The following is an 18,415-nucleotide window of genomic DNA, read 5'->3' on the forward strand; positions in this document are numbered from 1 at the left end:
AGGAATAGATCTCTTCTTCAAACAGCTGTCTCATATGGTGATATATTTCCAGTGCCAATCATCACTTCAGTGCAAAAGATGTCTCCACAGGGGACACTGAGTTCTCCAGGAAGTAACACAGCCCTCTGCAGGGCACAGTCATGGGGAATTAAGGTCAGTACCTATTTTTGTACCTCACATGCTCCTCCAGTTTTTGTGGAGGACATAGGAAGAGTTTTGTTTCAAGTCCTCCTCCTGGGACTGTCCTTGTCTGGAGCTATGTTGAGGCTCCATCTGGCTCTGTCTCACCAAGTCACCTTTTCATGAGGCACTAGTGCTGACTTTATTGCCATATCTGGCTTTGTCACTGTACTCTTAGCTTTTTCACTGACTGAACCTAGAGTGTGGTGCCTGCTTGAGGGAGTGCTGGCTGATGCTGTTTTTTTCAGCCTCACTTTGATTGCTAACAGGTGTACCATGAACATCCCCTGGATTTGCAGATCCTCGTGGACAAGGACTTGTGCACAGACCACATATCTGGCATGTGGCTCTCTCCCAGGTAGAAGAGATATCAGCTATGTTCATCCTTCAAGGAATCAGTCCTTTGCAAAAAGGAAGGGTTTGAACTCTTAGGACTTAGAATCCACCACAAAGTGTGGTAGTTGGCGCAAAGCACCTGGCTCTGCTATAAGAATGTATACAGAGGGGACTGACTTGTCCAATTGAAGGAAAAAGCAAATGGAAATGTGAAGGTAAAGTTCTTCCGCAGTAGATAAAATCAAGTTCAAGTCTCTAAAAAGAGTAGCAGGTCAGGCACTCATTGTGTTCTTCCTCACTGCCTGGGTGGTAAGAAGGAAGTTTGTGATCACTCTGCTTTTTATGCTCTTACCCAGAAGCATGAGGTAGCACAGGACATATGCACCCCGACAGAAACTGCTATTCAAAAGATTTTGATCTCAGGTGTATGCACACCTACAGTGGAATCTGAGATTCATGCTGAAAACATACGTAAAGAATTTTCCTTCTTTACTGGCAAGACATCTTAGTTCTCAGTTTAAATTTGAAATCTCTTTGTGCAAGAAAAAGGGCTATTCCCCCCTCCCTCCAATAATGTAAAATATAGGCCTCCAGCAGCCATTTGACATCACAGATAGGACTGGAAGGGACCTCGAGGGGTCATCTAGTCCAGTCCCCTGCACTCATGGCAGGACTAAGTATTATCTAGCCCATCCCTGACAGGTGTTTGTCTAACCTGCTCTTAAAAACCTCCAGTGATGGAAATTCCACAACCTCCCTAAGCAATTTATTCCAGCGCTTATCTACCCTGACAGGAAGTTTTTCCTAATGTCCAGCCTAAACCGCCCTTGCTGCAATTTAAGCCCACTGCTTCTTATCCTATCCTCAAAGGTTAACGAGAACAATTTTTCGCCCTTCTCCTTGTAACAACCTTTTATGTACTTGAAAACGTATGTCTCCTCTCAGTCTTCTTCTCCAGACTAAACAAACCCAATTTTTTAAATCTTCCCTCAGCGGTTATCCTATATAATCTTGCGAAAACTTATGACCTATAGAAATGTTTCTACTGAGACTTGAATACTTTTCAAATATATTGTAATCAACTAAAAATTGGTCCTGGACACCAGATCTCAGCCTGGGAAGCATAGTAAACTAGGTTCTCTCTCCTCCTTTCCATAACTTGCTGAACAGTAGCAAAAGTTAGAATTTTTTCAAACTCTGTTGAACCCTACAGTTTTTGTGACATTCTGAAACTTGTTGTCCAATTCATTTTGAATTCCATAGAATTTTTTTTTTAAACTTCAACCCATTTTGAGATTGATAAAACTGTCTGGATTTTAGAGAGGAGCCCAAACTGGTCACTCTATAATGAAAAATGTAAGGGAAGAGACAAACCCGCCACTCTATCCTCCTAGCAAGCAGACAGGATTTCCTTTATTGCTTCACTGGGGAAAGGAAGATTGTTTGATAAGAAAAGCTACAAGGCAAGGCCTTAGCTATGTTCCTGCCCTGATTAAGAGCAGCAACACAAGTAATTATACTGACACTAAAGAATTTATCCTGTTCACTGTTGATGTAACATAGGGAGTTGTAACTTCTCTTTGATTTAACTGAAAACAGAAACATTAAAATATTGAAAACAAGTTTCAAACTTTAAGGAACTATACTGTGAATTCTCTCTCCTACTTCAGTCTTTTGTTTCTATTAATTCATTATCAAAGGTTTTACCTTCATATTCCCTAACCTATTTTTCCAATTTCCATTTAAATTAAGCTTCCCCAGAACACCACTTCTTTCCAATGCAACCTGATGTAAGCTAGTAAAAGGTAATTGACAAGCAGCATAGACAAGTGCTGAAGCACAAAGGATTTTGGTTTATCAATTTATCTGAATGAAACTTCCAGAATTTAATGTCTCTATGTCCATGAAGATGTGTGCAGCAATGAAGACATACCTTTTAGTTTAGTGTAGGAATGAAGAAGAGGATCAGCTGAAACCATGCATGGCCACCAGGGGTAACCAGACACTTTAGACCACACTAAATCCCCTATATTGTACTTCAACACATGGATTTTGTCTTCTTTCACAGTACTTGGAGTTGAATCTTTCTTAGCAGGAGTCTTTTAAAAAAGAAAACATACACTGTGTTACCATATTTCCCCCTTCAAAACTGTACCTTGATTAATTAATAGTATACACATAAGAAATACTAATTAATCAACTAACACAGCTTATAAAGTATATCTTTGAAGTAATTTTTGTGTGTGTAAAAGAGGCAGATTGGGGTGATAGCAGTGGGTTGTGACAAAAAAAATAGCAAGGCAGAAGAGAAAGCAATTATGTTTGCCTAAAAGACTAGTAAATGGATAGTATTTCACATGTATTAGAAAGGGGACTGAAAAAGGATTTTTTTTTAATTGTTGTTTGCTCTTTTGTTTGTTTCTCTTTCTTCCTTTCTGTATATAATAAAATATGAACTTTGGTTGGTTGTTAGATTTTTTTTTTTTAAACCTTTGAAATATCAGTAATGTCAAATTTGTTCTTTCCTGGTTTTAGTGGATGACCTCTGGGACGTCTCAAGGACTATGTCTACCCTGCAGCTAGGAGCAAACCTCCCAGCCCAAATAGATAGACTTGTGCTAGTTCAGCTAGAGCTAGCATGCTAAAAATAGCAGTGTGGATATTGTGGCTTGGGCAGTAGCTCAGGCTCTCAAGCCCACCCAGTCCCCGGGGTTTGAGCTAAGGTGGCTAGCCGGAGTCTCCACCAGAGCCATAACATCCATACTACTGTTTTTAGCATGCTAGCTTGAGCTGCCCTAGTGTCAGATTGTCTACCCGGGCTGGGAAGCTTGCTCCAGGCGTCAATGTAAATATACCTAGGGATGTTCACTGTGAGCTCTAACACCTTCACTGAAGAGTACAGGACATGAAATCTTAAACAGTCTTTCTTTGTATAAAATGTTGTTCACTAAAGTTTAGTAAATATTAAGACAAGCATGTTAAATGAAGTTTAAAAAAAAAAAAAAAAACTACTGTAGATTCTTCCAGCCGACATAGGACCTACATTTCTAAGCAAAAGGAAAAAGAATTCTCATATATTTCTTCATATGTCAGAACATCAAAATACAGCAAAAGGCTAGAGGTTTTTCTCCTTTTTGCTAGTCACTTTTTTTTTTTAAATGCTTTCAACGGTAGAAGTAAAATCTTTTGAATTTTAGCAGGTCCCTCCCAAAGCTATTTATTTTAAATAATATGAGGAAAGCATAAGTACTTTTGGTTTAAGGCTCTTTGGCAAGTTAACTGCAAAGCATTTAGAATAAACTAAAAACAATTTCCCCCCTGTAACTATATGACACACATACTAACAGGTTTGCCATATCATAGTATAGCTGAGTTATAATAAAGACAAAGATTTATTCACACGCCAGCATAAGCCATTACATGTTTTATTTCTACTGTGTCTAACTTTCACTTTATCCATAATACATTTGCCTGTATTCAATATCAACAGGCGTGTAGATCTATTGCACATTTTAAAATCTAGCATTAGAAGTAATTAAAGCTATGTTTAAAGAAACGCTACATTTTGATTCACATTTCCAGTGGTCTGTTACTATTTAATTATGAAAAATGTGACATCATTAGCCTTTTGTAGCACCATTCCAACATTCAGAAGGTGGACCAACATATCTAGGCTCTAGGCTTTTAGATTGTAGAATTGAGCAAAAAGGGAGAGAAGAGATGACATTGTGAAGTATCTAGAGTGTTTAAAATTGAATTAAGAAGCCAAGTGTTTTGAGATGTAGTACTACGTCAGGATATTCATAGACGGTCAGATGAGGATAGTACCTTCTGGCTTTAAAAATCTATGACTAAGACATGATTTCCTAAACACAAACAACAACAAACCTTAGCTACACCATAATGATTTTAGATTATGGTACTTTAAAAAAAAATCAATATTTAAAAAGTTATTTCTAGTTGTGAAATAATGCCTAAAGCTTATTATTTTTGAAAAGCTTTCCAGGGTTGCGAGGAGGGGAGCCCTTCTTGTGATTAACGGGATAGCTCCTCATCTTCTAATTAAGCTTTTCTGAAGATCTCAGGACTAACTCTCTTGGATCCATACCTCCAGTAAGAATTGTGTTCCCATTGCTCTCAAGCTTTTTGGCCTGTAAGATGGCCCCAAGTGTTCCCTCCCACTGAGGATGCTTCAACTCCAGAAATCTCAGAAGACCTGGAACATTCCAGCAGATATTTTTCAAAAGTGAGAAATAAAAAGCTCTCCCTAGCAGTTAAATACAACATGAAAAATTATATCAAAGCCACATGTGTACAAAATTCCAAAGAACGTGCTGGAAAGAGTTAATACCCAGAATACATAATTTCAACATTTGAAAGTAAGTGAATGGATAACAATCCTGAAAGATAACAGATACAATTCTCAAAAGCAACTGATTTACAAACCTAACACCCATTTGCAAAAATGACGCAAGTGCCTAATAATTAGGGCCCTACCAAATTCACAGTTTATTTGGTCAATTTCACATAGGAATTTAAAAATAGTAAATTTCACAATTTCAGCTATTTAAATCTGAAATTTCACAGTGTTGTAATTGTAGGGGTCCTCACCCAAAAAGGAGTTGTGGGGGGTCGCAAGGTTATTGTAGGAGGTGTTGTGGTACTGCTACCCTTACTTCTGCACTGCTGTTAGTGGTGGTGCTGCCTTCAGAGCTGGGCAGCTGGAGAGCAGCAGCTGCTGGCCAGGAGCCCAGCTCTGAAGGCAGAGCCACCATCACCAGAAGCGCAGAAGCTACAATGGCATAGTATGGTATTGCAATCCTTACTTCTGCGCTGCTGCCTGCAGAGCTGGGCCCTCAGGCAGGAACCGCCACTCTCTGGCTGCCCAGCTCTAAAGGCAGTGCAGAAGTAAGGGTGGCAATACCATGACCCCCCTACAATAACCTTGTGATCCCCCTGCAACTCCCTTTTGGGTCAGAACCCCCAATTTGAGAAATGCTGGTCTCCCCCCTGTAAAATCTGTATAGAATAGGGTAAAAGCCACAAAAAAGACCAGATTTCATGGTCAGTGACACGTTTTTCGTGGCCGTGAATTTGGTAGGGCCCTACTAATGATTTTTTAAAACAGAACAATGTGCTTTTGAGAATTGTAGGGGGTATCTCTGTAGTAAAATTACAAGGTAGTTAGTTTGCCCTTCTTTAAAAAGCACTACATGCACAGGATTCTGTGGCCTGATCTATACCAAAAATTTAGGTCAACAGTTATTGTGCTTAGATGTGTGAAAAATCCACATTCCTGAGTGCTGTAACTATGTCAACCTAACCTCCAGTGTAGACACAGCTAGGTCAATGGAAGAATGCTTCCGTAAACCTAGTTACTACTGCTTGGGGAGGTGGTGTTCCTACAGCAATGGAAAACCCCTTCCATCACTGTAGGCTGTGTGTACAATATCTGGACTAGCTACAGCACTGTAGCTATGCCACTACAATCCCCACAGTATAAACACGGCCCTAGCCTTAGAGTATTGAGCAGCCCATAGATATAGCCCAGGGAAATAGATAAAGGATACCTGGTGTCCACCTAAACAGCAGTGAGCAACAAGCGCCAGAGCTGCTATTGTTGGGCAGCTCTTACAGAGAGCTGCTTCACTGACTACAGAAAGGAAAAAGAACTGGCTAGAATATTCTGAAGCCTCTGGAAGCACTTCTAATTGGAGCATGGTCAGGGGGCTGGGTGAAGGTGAGGAGTAGACCAGTCCACAAAAAACGTATAGGTGCCTCAAAGGTCCAAAAGAAGTTCCAAGAGTTCTTGCATAAGTCTGATTGAAGGCACAAGACCCAAGAGTGAAAATCCTGTAATGGTATCTTTAAGAATGATCTGTATAGCTCATTGTAGTTTTTTAAAACAAATTTAACTAACACTCCAGGACTTTTCTTGATCATCACATCAGTAGAAAGACAGTGTGAAAGCATAGCAGAGTAATATTTATTAACAGCAATTCTACAAGACCTCCTAAGACACAATATACACTATTGGCACAAGCCGTCTTTAACGCATTTCCATCCTAATAATTCCAGTTTAATGCAATTTTAGTTAGCCTGGGCATTCAGATGGTTACAGGGCTATATTTAAAGGGCTGTCCTGAAAATAATGAACATTCCTATTGCGACCAAGGTGAAATTCTTGACATCTGTGCAATCCTGGTGTTCTGATATAAGAGATAAGGATACATGAAGTTCACATTTTAGTTGAGCTGTTTTTCCTCAAACAAAAATCTGTTTTTTAAATTGGTAGTATATTGACAAAGAACTGAAGAGTGACAAAGTTGCTTTTGTTTTTTTAAAAGCACATTAGAGGGGAAAAAAGGCACAAAATAAAATAAAGGTAAAAATCTTTATTTCCAAATGATTTAATTTGTATGGGAAAATTAATTCAATTACTTTGACACAAACGTACCATCTAATTTCTTACAGGCATACAGCCAGCACATTAGCAACTGAAGCAGGAGCAGCTTAAATTTGAGCAGTGTGTACTCCCTGTATTGCTAAGGAGATGGCTAAGGAGAAGGACCTGTGTAGAGTGAGAGACTACCAGAGATATCCTTCTCCCCAGATTGGTGTCGTTGTTTTGCCTTTGAGAAGAGCAAAGTTAACACATCACTCTGGGATCCGATCATCTCCTCCCTTTCCCACCCCCCCCCAAGTATCAGGGCAAGTACCATAGGTTCTCCTGTAGCTGACAGGAAAGGCACAATTTACTGCCCTGCTCATCTTCATCAATAATTTTCTGCCAATTATTTGAGTGGAGCAGAAAAGGAGCACCTGAGAAAGATGTTACTGGCTTTTCGTACAGGAGAAAAATGCTTAGATGCCTCCCTTGGAGGAGGAGGGAAGAAGACAGCAGAAGAAACTTCTCTTCTGTTTTGGGATAGGATAAAAGTTGCTAACCTTTCTGTAAGTGTTGTTCTTTCAGATTTGTTGCACATGTCCATCCCAAGCACTTTAGACAAGAGTGGTGATCACTCATGGGCATAGGTTTCGTGCATGACGCACATGGCTTCGAAGCCCAGAGATCGGGGCATGCCCCGCCCTGGGAACAAAGACCCGAAAGGGGACTAACTAACACACACTACTAAAACTACCAACTATTTACAACAAGAGTTCGGAAAAATCACTGGAAGAAACTGCCGAAGCACAAAAGAAGATTGTTCCAGCAACCGTCAAGAGTGGTAAGAAGGAACTGAGAGGACACAAGGTCAGTGGCACCACTTATTCCGGCGCATGAGCACGGGCCTCTAGGGGGCAATAGGGCTGGCCCTATGCATACTACTGGGAGAAAAGTTGCACACCTGTCATAGAATGGACATGACCAAGCACTTGAAAGAGAATGAGTTTTTCGAAGACCCTGAATGTCTGGGGCCAGACTGTGCAGGACCTGCCAAGAAGCATGGGGGAGGGAGGTCTGTGCCTGAACCCCCTGCTCAGTCTCCTCTGCTGCTCTTATCTGGCTGGTTGAGTAAAGTAACAGCCCATGTGCTGTGGTCTATACTGCTTCCTTAACCCTGCCAGCACAGAGTTCCAGGAATTTCAAAGTTGCCTTCGGAGGTCCTGAATAGTGTGTCACACCTCATGAGGAGTTTGCCTGGGAGATGTCCGAGAGGAGGTACGCTAAGTGCTGCATTAGGGGGGCTGTGTTGGTGAGTATCTGAGTGTCTGTTGCTGGGACAGTTTGTCAGTTTGACCGTGTGCTTGATTGCTTGCTTGTTTGTTTGAAAAGTGTGAATTGGGAGTGCTTTGTTCCAGGTGGGCCTTGAGTGGGCCTGACTGGTATATAAGGGCAGTCAGCAGCGAACCAGCTGAGCGGCCAACAGAGGGAGTTTGCCTGGGAGTTCGCCTGGGGAGAGCTCACTGAGGCTTTCATCTGCAGATTTCTCTGAGTAGTTCCTGCAACAGCTGAGGAAGCTCTTAAGAGGAAGGTGATATGGAAGGTGAGCGATCAGCTGTTGTAACCTGCACAGGATGTGCCATGTTTGTCTTTCTTCCACAGGACAGAAGCGACTTTGTCTGTACAAAGTGCAAGCTGGTCTCCATATTGGAAGAGAAGGTTCGAGGTCTGGAGAAACGAGTATCGACTCTGCGTTGCATAAGGGAAAATGAAGATTTCCTGGACAGACGTCAGGAGATGCTTCTACGGCCACAATGTTCTGAAGATTCAGAGCAGGCGCAGCAGGGACAGACGGATGATGATGAAGTTTGGCAGCATGTGACCTCCAGAAGGAGAAAGAGGAGCATCCATGTACCAGCAATGGAGATACAGGTGAGCAATCGTTTCCATGTTCTCTCTACAGGTACTAATGCGGAGAGTGGAGTAGATGACCCATCTGAGGGAAGGGAGCAGAAGGAGACTCCACCGATTGGAAGGCAAAAGATGCACTGTCCTAGGGATGGGGGTTCCACGACCACCACTCCCAAGAGGAGGAGGAGGAGGGGGTGGTGGTCGGGGACTCCCTCCTCAGGGGGACTGAGTCATCTATCTGTCGCCCCGACCGGGAAAACCGAGAGGTCTGCTGCTTGCCAGGAGCTAGGATACACGATGTGACTGAGAGACTGCCGAGACTCATCAAGCCCTCGGATCGCTACCCCTTCCTGCTTCTCCACGTGGGCACCAATGATACTGCCAAGAATGACCTTGAGCGGATCACTGCAGACTACGTGGCTCTGGGAAGAAGGATAAAGGAGTTTGAGGCACAAGTGGTGTTCTCGTCCATCCTCCCTGTGCAAGGAAAAGGCCTGGGTAGAGACCATCGACTCGTGGAAGTCAACGAATGGCTACGCAGGTGGTGTCGGAGAGAAGGCTTTGGATTCTTCGACCATGGGATGGTGTTCCAAGAAGGAGGAGTGCTGGGCAGGGATGGGCTCCACCTAACGAAGAGAGGGAAGAACATCTTCGCCAGCAGGCTGGCTAACCTAGTGAGGAGGACTTTAAACTAGGTTCAGTGGGGGAAGGAGACCAAAGCCCTGAGGTAAGTGGGGAAATGGGATCTTGGGAGGAAGCACAAGCAGGAGAGCGCAAGAGGGGAGGACTCCTGTCTCATACTGAGAAAGAGGGACGATCAATGAGTTATCTTAAGTGCCTATACACAAATGCAAGAAGCCTCGGAAACAAGCAGGGAGAACTGGAAGTCCTGGCACAGTCAGGGAACTATGATGCGATTGGAATAACAGAGACTTGGTGGGATAACTCACATGACTGGAGTACTATCATGGATGGATACAAACTGTTCAGGAAGGACAAGCAGGGCAGAAAAGGTGGGGGAGTTGCGTTGTATGTAAGAGAGGAGTATGACTGCTCAGAGCTCCGGTATGAAACTGCAGAAAAACCTGAGTGTCTCTGGATAAAGTTGAAAAGTGTGAGCAACAAGGGTGATGTCATGGTCGGAGTCTGCTATAGACCACCAGACCAGGGGGATGAAGTGGACGAGGCTTTCTTCTGGCAACTAGCAGAAGTTGCTAGATTAAAGTCTCCCATGAGAACCAGGGCCTGCAATCACCCTGATATCTGCTGGGAGAGCAATACAGCGGTGCACAGACAATCCAGGAAGTTTTTGGAAAGTGTAGGGGACAATTTCCTGGTGCAAGTGCTGGAGGAACCAACTAGGGGCAGAGCTTTTCTTGACCTGCTGCTCACAAACAGGGAAGAATTAGTAGGGTAAGCAAAAGTGGATGGGAACCTGGGAGGCAGTGACCATGAGATGGTTGAGTTCAGGATCCTGACACAAGGAAGAAATGAGAGCAGCAGAATACGGACCCTGGACTTCAGAAAAGCAGACTTTGACTCCCTCAGGGAACAGATGGGCAGGATCCCCTGGGAGAATAACATGAAGGGCAAAGGGGTCCAGGGCTGTATTTTAAAGAATCCTTATTGCGGTTGCAGGAACAAACCATCCCGATGTGTAGAAAGAATAGTAAATATGGCAGGCGACCAGCTTGGCTAAACAGTGAAATCCTTGCTGATCTTAAACGCAAAAAAGAAGCTTACAAGAAGTGGAAGATTGGACAAATGACCAGGGAGGAGTATAAAAATATTGCTCAGGCATGCAGGAGTGAAATCAGGAAGGCCAAATCACACTTGGAGTTGCAGCTAGCAAGAGATGTTAAGAGTAACAAGAAGGGTTTCTTCAGGTATGTTAGCAACAAGCAGAAAGTCAAGGAAAGTGTGGGCCCCTTACTGAATGAGGGAGGCAACCTAGTGACTGAGGATGTGGAAAAAGCTAATGTACTCAATGATTTTTTTGCCTCTGTCTTCACAAACAAAGTCAGCTCCCAGACTGCAGCACTGGGCAGCACAATATGGGGAGAAGGTGACCAGCCCTCTGTGGAGAAAGAAGTGGTTCGGGACTATTTAGAAAAACTGGACGTGCACAAGTCCATGGGGCCGGAGGCGCTGCATCCGAGGGTGCTAAAGGAGTTGGCGGATGAGATTGCAAAGCCATTAGCCATTATTTTTGAAAACTCATGGCGATCGGGGGAGGTCCCGGATGACTGGAAAAAGGCTAATGTAGTGCCCATCTTTAAAAAAGGGAAGAAGGAGGATCCGGGGAACTACAGGCCAGTCAGCCTCACCTCAGTCCCTGGAAAAATCATGGAGAAGGTCCTCAAGGAATCAATTATGAAACACTTAGAGGAGAGGAAAGTGATCAGGAACAGTCAGCATGGATTCACCAAGGGGAAGTCATGCCTGACTAACCTAATTGCCTTCTATGATGAGATAACTGGCTCTGTGGATGAGGGGAAAGCAGTGGATGTGTTATTCCTTGACTTTAGCAAAGCTTTTGATACGGTCTCCCACAGTATTCTTGCTGCCAAGTTAAAGAAGTATGGGCTGGATGAATGGACTGTAAGGTGGATAGAAAGCTGGCTAGATCGTCGGGCTCAACGGGTAGTGATCAATGGCTCCATGTCTAGTTGGCAGCCGGTTTCAAGCGGAGTGCCCCAAGGGTCGGTCCTGGGGCCGGTTTTGTTTAATATCTTTATTAATCATCTGGAGGATGGTGTGGACTGCACTCTCAGCAAGTTTGCTGATGACACTAAACTAGGAGGCGTGGTAGATACACTAGAGGGTAGGGATTGGATACAGAGGGACCTAGACAAATTAGAGGATTGGGCCAAAAGAAACCTGATGAGGTTCAACAAGGACAAGTGCATTGTCCTTGTTGATTCCCTGACATGTGCAGGAGCCTGCGGGGCTTCCTCCGGCGGCTCGGTACCAGAGTCCAGGTACTGAGTGTCTCTGCATGATGTCAGTGGTGCTCGAACCTCCAAGACAATGGAGTATGAGAGCCTTCAGGTGGTGCCCTGAGGTGGGGGAAACCCCCCAAGGTTTCCAGAAGGGCCACTGCATGGCTGCCGGACCCCATGCACCTGGTGGCCAAACGCCTGGGGGGGTATCTCCAAACTCGGGGCTATGGGGGGATGGGAGGGGAAATAGGAACGGCCTGAGGAGCAGCAAGGTGGCTGTGTTGATGAGGAGAATATGATCCCACTTCCGAGTCGGACGGAGATGGTGAGCTGCAGTGCAGAGAGAGTGTCTTGCCACTCAGTGCCAGAGAAGATCACCAAGGTGACTGTCACTGACAACATGAGTTTTCCTCTGGATGGCGGCTGCAGGACACGTCGAGGTTTGGGTGATACAACTCTGCTGCTCAGTGGCACCTGAGTCCTGACCCTCTGGGGACCCCAGTACCAGTAGGTTGAGAAGGTCCCTGACCCCTGCAAAAGCTTCACGGGTTGACAGCACCGCAAACTGGTTGGTGCATTGTCTGCTCTGAGGTGGCTCCCAGTAGGTGTCCAAGGGGTTTGCTGCAGCACCTGAGTTGCAGGCACCTGAAGATGCGGTGGCCAGGGATGAAGAGCGACCCAACACGGGTCTTGCTCTCTCCCTGTCTCTTTCTGCCGTCCATACTGGCTCTTCTCTTGCTGCTTAGCGTTTCTTCTTAGACACCGGGGAAGACCAGCGGTGACGAGAGTCCAGAGCCTTTGGAAGAGTGCTCTGCACCAAGTCTGAGGTGCTGAGTCCGAGCACAGCTCTGAGGCAGGTCTTAAGGCTGCCTCCACGAGGAGGACCTTATGTTGTGCAGCTTAGTCCTTCTTGGTCTGGGGCCTAAAGTCCCTGCAGACTTGGCAGCCGTCTTTCCTATGAACTTCCCCCAAGCACTTGAGACAGCTTGGGTGTAGGTTGTTCAAAGGCATAGACAGGAGGTGCAGGGTTTGAAAGCCGGCAACCGAGGCATGCCCCGGCACTGGGGAAGCAGATAACCCCACTAAGCGTGGGGGCATCCAAAACTGCCTAAGTTCTAAAAAACTATTAAAACAAACAATTGATTACACTAAAAACCCGGAGAAACAACCACTAGGAGGACTGCCTGAGCAATGAGGTTCCAGCAACTGTCACAGGCAGTAAGAAGGAACAGAAGGAGAGCAGAGCCGGCGGGGCCCTTTATACCAGCATTACCAGTGCCTGGCACCAGAGGGCACTGGAGCAGATCCAATGGATACCACTGGGGGGAAAAATCTGGCAGCTGTGCTCGGGGCACAGCTTCAACCCGTGAAGCTTTTGCAGGAGCCAGGGACCTTCTCATACACCTACATTGGATTGGACATGTGCAAGCACTTGAAGTGCGAGGAAATCACATGATAATAGGATGCTTGGAGTGAACAGAAGATGGCTGCCTGCTGGGCCTCTTCTGTCCCACTACTGGCAAGTCCTGCAGCACTTTTAGATAGCCAGTAGCTGGTATGATGATCCCAAAAGAGATATACCTTGCTTCCTGGATAAATCTCCAAGAGAAGCCTTTGATTTGAAAAGTGGTTGGGCTGCTTTTCATTGATTTTTTCTTAATTAAGAGAAACAGAGTTGCTTCATAATTACAATTAAGTTGAAGTGGAAAGTTATACTTTAAGGGTACCAGCTTTACGAAAAAAAGATGGAAAAGAAATGGGTAGGAGAGTAAAAGTAAAAGTTTTAATTTTGGATTACCTTCTCCCCTAGCCCTTCACATTTCAAATACCTGGGTTTTTATACTCCTCAGAAATTTGATAAGCAACCACTGCCATTCTTATGGTTCATCCATAAGAATGTGTGACATCACTAGCTATGTTTTCTCAACCCAAAAAAAGGTGAAACATGACAGCTTGCAATTTGAAGACATTGCTATGTAGTTAATGCTACAGTTGAGTAAAGAATCCAACCTGTAACTATCGACTGACTGTATTAACCTGGATCTGGTCCAACTCCCAAATAGGGAGAATTCTGTTTCAGGATGTCAATGGGATTGAAAAGGTTACTTTATAAAATGATCATAAACAAGGACATGTGTCATCTATGCCAAGCTGCACCTTTAACCTATGGGCAAGGGCTTCTGGTTTCTGCAGTAGTCTTGTGCAAGAGACTGGAAATTCTGCAGATTTGGATAATCTGAAAAGTAATAATGCAAATTAGTTTTTCTTTGACTTTTGATAGACTATTTTATTCTGCTCATATATATTAAATTTTGGAAGTATCACAAATGTTTGTATCGATCATATATAAAACTATCACAGAAGTTGTCTCGTGAGTATGTGGCAGTGGGAGGAAACTGAGCATATTAGTAGCCAGTAAGGGACAAATAAAGCTTTTTTTACACCAAGAGAGGAATGAAAGGTAGTTTGGGATTGTGGAATAAATATACTGTCTGAATGTTTCTTCTAAAATGATGAACAGTGACATAGTTAACAATGCTAATATCTAAATTGTCATTAGGTTTCAGAGTCTACATAAGTTATATGAATGGGCCAGTTAACACCTTAGAACTATTGTTTCAAGCTGATTGCAGCATCAGAAAGCCAGTATTTCATTACTTTGTCATTCACATTTAGGGTAGGTCTACACTGGGGGGGGGGAGGGTCAATTTAAGATACGCAAATTCAGCTATGCGAATAGCGTAGCTGAATTAGACGTATCCTATTCAACTTACCCCGCTGTGAGGACGGTGGCAAATTGACTGCCATGGCTCCCCCGTTGACAGCGCTTACTCCTCCTGACGAGGAGGGAGTACGCGTGTCGATTCCGGGATCAATTTATCCATCTAGATGAGACGCGATAAATTGATCCACGAGAGATCGATTTCTACCCGCTGATCCGGGCGGGTAGTGTAGACTAGCCCTTAGAAAGGACCTTCCCAACCATAAGAGCTTAGAAATAATTAAAAAACCAAAAACGAAACAAGAACACTTACATTCTGGAGCACAATTCTGCAACGAGTGGATTCTAACAGTAAGTTCTGTGACCACAAAATGCACAAGGCTATGCCTAGGTATAAGAGATGCTGCAGGAAATCTAGTCACTCCCAGCAAAGAATGTCACTAGGCAAAAAGAGTTGGTATTGGATATCCAGTAAGTCAGAGACAGTTGTTAAAATAGATGAAAACAGGAGGAGAGAAATCAACAAATTTGTCCACGAGGGTTGTGATATTATATGGGAATATGATGTTACATCATGTGGCAACAACACACAAAAACAAGTAAGGGGACAAAAGACATCTGTATCCAAAGCAGTTTATGTATCCAAGCAGCGCTAAAACCAGCCAATTCCTAAAATGGTGGAGGGGTCAGGATTCTCCATCACACAGTCTTTCAATCAAGACTGGAGGTCCTTCTAAGAGAAAAGTTCTCGATCAATCATAAATTATGGTCTTCATACTGGGCAATATTGCAGGGTCTGTGGTACACAGGAAATCAGACCAGATAGAGATTTGAGCTGAATGAAAAATCTGTATCGATGGAAATAAAAACAAAAACGCAGGGCCAGAGGAGTCTTCCTTAAACATTTTTAAGATACACAATACAATATAAAAGGTTAGAATTTTTATTTTTTTATTTTGTTTAAAGGAGAGACTTTTTTCATAAATAACATGTTTAGTTTTAGACAAAGGCAATTCAAAAAGTGAGAGATAGAGGGCCCTGTTTTTTACCACTGCCTAATTTTGTTGCTGGTGCATTTGTTGCAGAATTTATCCCTTGCCATAGAATTGTGCCCCAGGACCTCAAGCTTGCACTTTTTAAAAACCCGCATGTTTCTAGCATTCATGGCTGTGAAGAAAACTTTATAAATGAGTGTAAAACTAATACAGTGATCAGTTCCCAAGTCTGCAGATAGCCTGAAACAGCTATGAGGTACAAATAATCCCAAACATATTAAACAGCACATCGACTTTGAAACCTAAAAAAGAACCCATGACATACTGAAAATTGAATGATATCAAATAACGGAATATAAATATCTGTGTTTATTGTTTTACTCAATAAAACTTCCATTAAAAAAATTCTTTGAAGCTCCTGCAGTATTTCCAACGTTTCTAGCAGAGTCACAGAATACACAGACCTTGATACATAATAAAGGTCCAACTTGCTGGCACGCCACAAGCCTTATGTTAAAAAAATAAATTAGAAATATGCAGAAGTTAAAACATTATAGGTAAGGAATGTAAATAGAATGTACGCAGTTTTAAAATAACACAATCAAAATCAAGTTGCGTACTTACTAACCTAGGCTACCATGTCCTTCCTCCCAATTTGACCATCTGATTATACCCAACTTATTGCTTCTTGGTTTCATAAAACCACACAGTTAGAAGGGACCACCAGGGTCATCTAGTCTAACCCCCTGCCAAGATGCAGGATTTGTTATTTCTGATTTCACAACTTCCCTACACAATTTGTTCCATTGTCCTACTGTTTTTACAGATAGGAAGTTATTCCTAAGGCTACGTCTACACTACCCGCCTGAATAGGCGGGTAGAAATCGATCTCTCGGGGATCGAATTATCGCGTCTCGTCGGGATGCGACATTCGATCCCCGAATCGACGCTTGTACTCCACCAGCGGAGGTAGGAGTAAGCACCGTCGACGGGGGAGCCGCGGAGGTCGATTTGCCGTTGTCCTCACAGCGGTGTAAGTCGGCTCCGATACGTCGAATTCAGCTACGCTATTCGCATAGCTGAATTTGCGTATCTTAAATCGACCCCCCCCCCCCCCAGTAGTGAGGACGTAGCCTAAGATTTAATCTAAATCTGCTGTGCAGTAGTTTGAACGCATTGCCTCTTGTCCTGCCCTCTGTGGCAAGAGAAAAAAGACAGTTAACGTTTCTGCAACTGGCGTTCTTTGAGATGTGTTGCTCATGTCCATATTAGGTGTGTGTGCTCGCCACATGCACCGGTGCCAGAAGTTTTTCCCTCAGTGGTATCTGTAGGGGACCGGCTCTGGCGCTCCCTGTAGCGGTGCACACATGCCGCAGTATGAGGGCACCGCCGGCTCCCCCACCCAGTTCCTTCTTGCCGGAAACTCCGACAGTAGGGAAGGAGGGTGGGTTATGGAATGGACATGAGCAACATATCTCGCAGAACACCAGTTACGGAAAAAGGAAACTATCTCCATTCCATATCAAGTGACTCCCAAGCAGCGCCAATGGAGACGGGTAGGAGTTCACAGACATGTAGTTTGCAACACAGCTCTGCCGAACCCAGTGTCGTCTCTGGCTTGCTGAGTGATGGCCATGAATGTATGAAGCAAAGACCATGTCGCAGCTCTGCAAATGTCCTGGATCAGAACGGGGCCAGGAAGGACACCTGAGCTTGGGTCGAGTAGGCCCTCACAATCGGCAGCAGCAGGACCTATGCCAGCTCATAACAGGTCTGGATGCAGGAGACGATCCAGTTGGAAATCTTCTGCATTGACACCGGAAGACCCTTCATCCTGTCCGCTGTCGCGATGAAGAGCTGGGTCAACCTGTGGAAGGACTTGGTACACTCCAGGTAAAATGCCAGGGCATGTCTGACGGCCAGGGCATGCAGCCTTCTTTCCTCCCCAGTGATGTGCGGCTTGGGACACACACTGGGAGGAAGATGTCCTGGTTAACATGGAAGGAAGACACCACCTTCGGCAGAAAGGCTGGATAGGATCGCAGTTGAACTTTGTCCTTGTAGAACACTGTACTGAGTGGCTCCAAAGTCAAGGCTTTAAGTTCCAACACTCGTCTCGCGGATGTTATCGCCACAAGGAATGCAACCTTCCATGACAGGTGGGAGAGGGAGCAGGAGCCCATAGGCTCAAAAGGCAGACCCGTGAGCCTAGAAAGAAAAAACAGTTACCTTTTCTGAAACTGGTGGTCTTTGAGATGTGTTGCTCATGTCTCTTTCACAATAGGTGTGCGTGCTCACCACATGCACCGGTGCCTGAAGTTTTCCCCCTAGCAGTATCCATAGGGGGGAGCGCCCCCCGCAACCCCTGGAGTGGAGCTGCAGGCTCCCCCCACCCTCAATTCCTTCTTGCCAGACAACTCCGACAGAAGGGAAGGAGGGTGGGATGTGGAATAGACATGAGCAACGCATCTCGAAGAACACCAGTTACAGAAAAGGTAACTGTTTTTTCTTCTTTGAGTGATTGCTCATGCGTACTCCACAATAGGTGATTCCAACCTATATCTGTTGGAGGTGGGTAGAAGTTCACAAGTTCCCAGGACGGAGGACAGCCCTGCCGAACCCGGCGTCATGCCTGGTTTGGGAGACGATCGCATAGTGCGAGGTGAACGTGTGAACTGATGACCACGTGGCGGCCCTACAAATGTCCTGGATGGGACGTGGGCCACGAAGGCAGCCAACGAGGCCTGTGCCCAGGTCGAGTGTGCCCTCACTCGTGGGTGGAGGGGGAACACCCGCCAGCTCATAACAGGAATAGATGCACGAAGTGATCCTATTGGAAAGCCGGTGAGTGGAAATTGGCTGGCCCCTCGCGTGCTCAGCCACGGCGACACACAGTTGCGAGGACGTTCTGAACAGCTTAGTCCGCTCAAGGTACAAAGCCAGA

The 18,415-nt window shown here is 44.6% G+C and overlaps 1 protein-coding gene across 1 annotated transcript in view; it reads right to left on the reverse strand.

Moving 5' to 3' along the window:
* NSD2 (nuclear receptor binding SET domain protein 2) overlaps positions 1 to 18,415 on the reverse strand; it is a 153,338-nt gene that overhangs the window by 85,542 nt on the left and 49,381 nt on the right. The window contains exon 3 of the mRNA XM_065404982.1: positions 2,450 to 2,615. Within this exon, the coding sequence (XP_065261054.1) occupies positions 2,450 to 2,615 (166 nt within the window). The remainder of the gene's footprint in view (positions 1 to 2,449; positions 2,616 to 18,415) is intronic.

Source organism: Emys orbicularis, chromosome 5 (assembly GCF_028017835.1).
Source record: "Emys orbicularis isolate rEmyOrb1 chromosome 5, rEmyOrb1.hap1, whole genome shotgun sequence".
Lineage (NCBI taxonomy): Eukaryota > Metazoa > Chordata > Testudines > Emydidae > Emys > Emys orbicularis.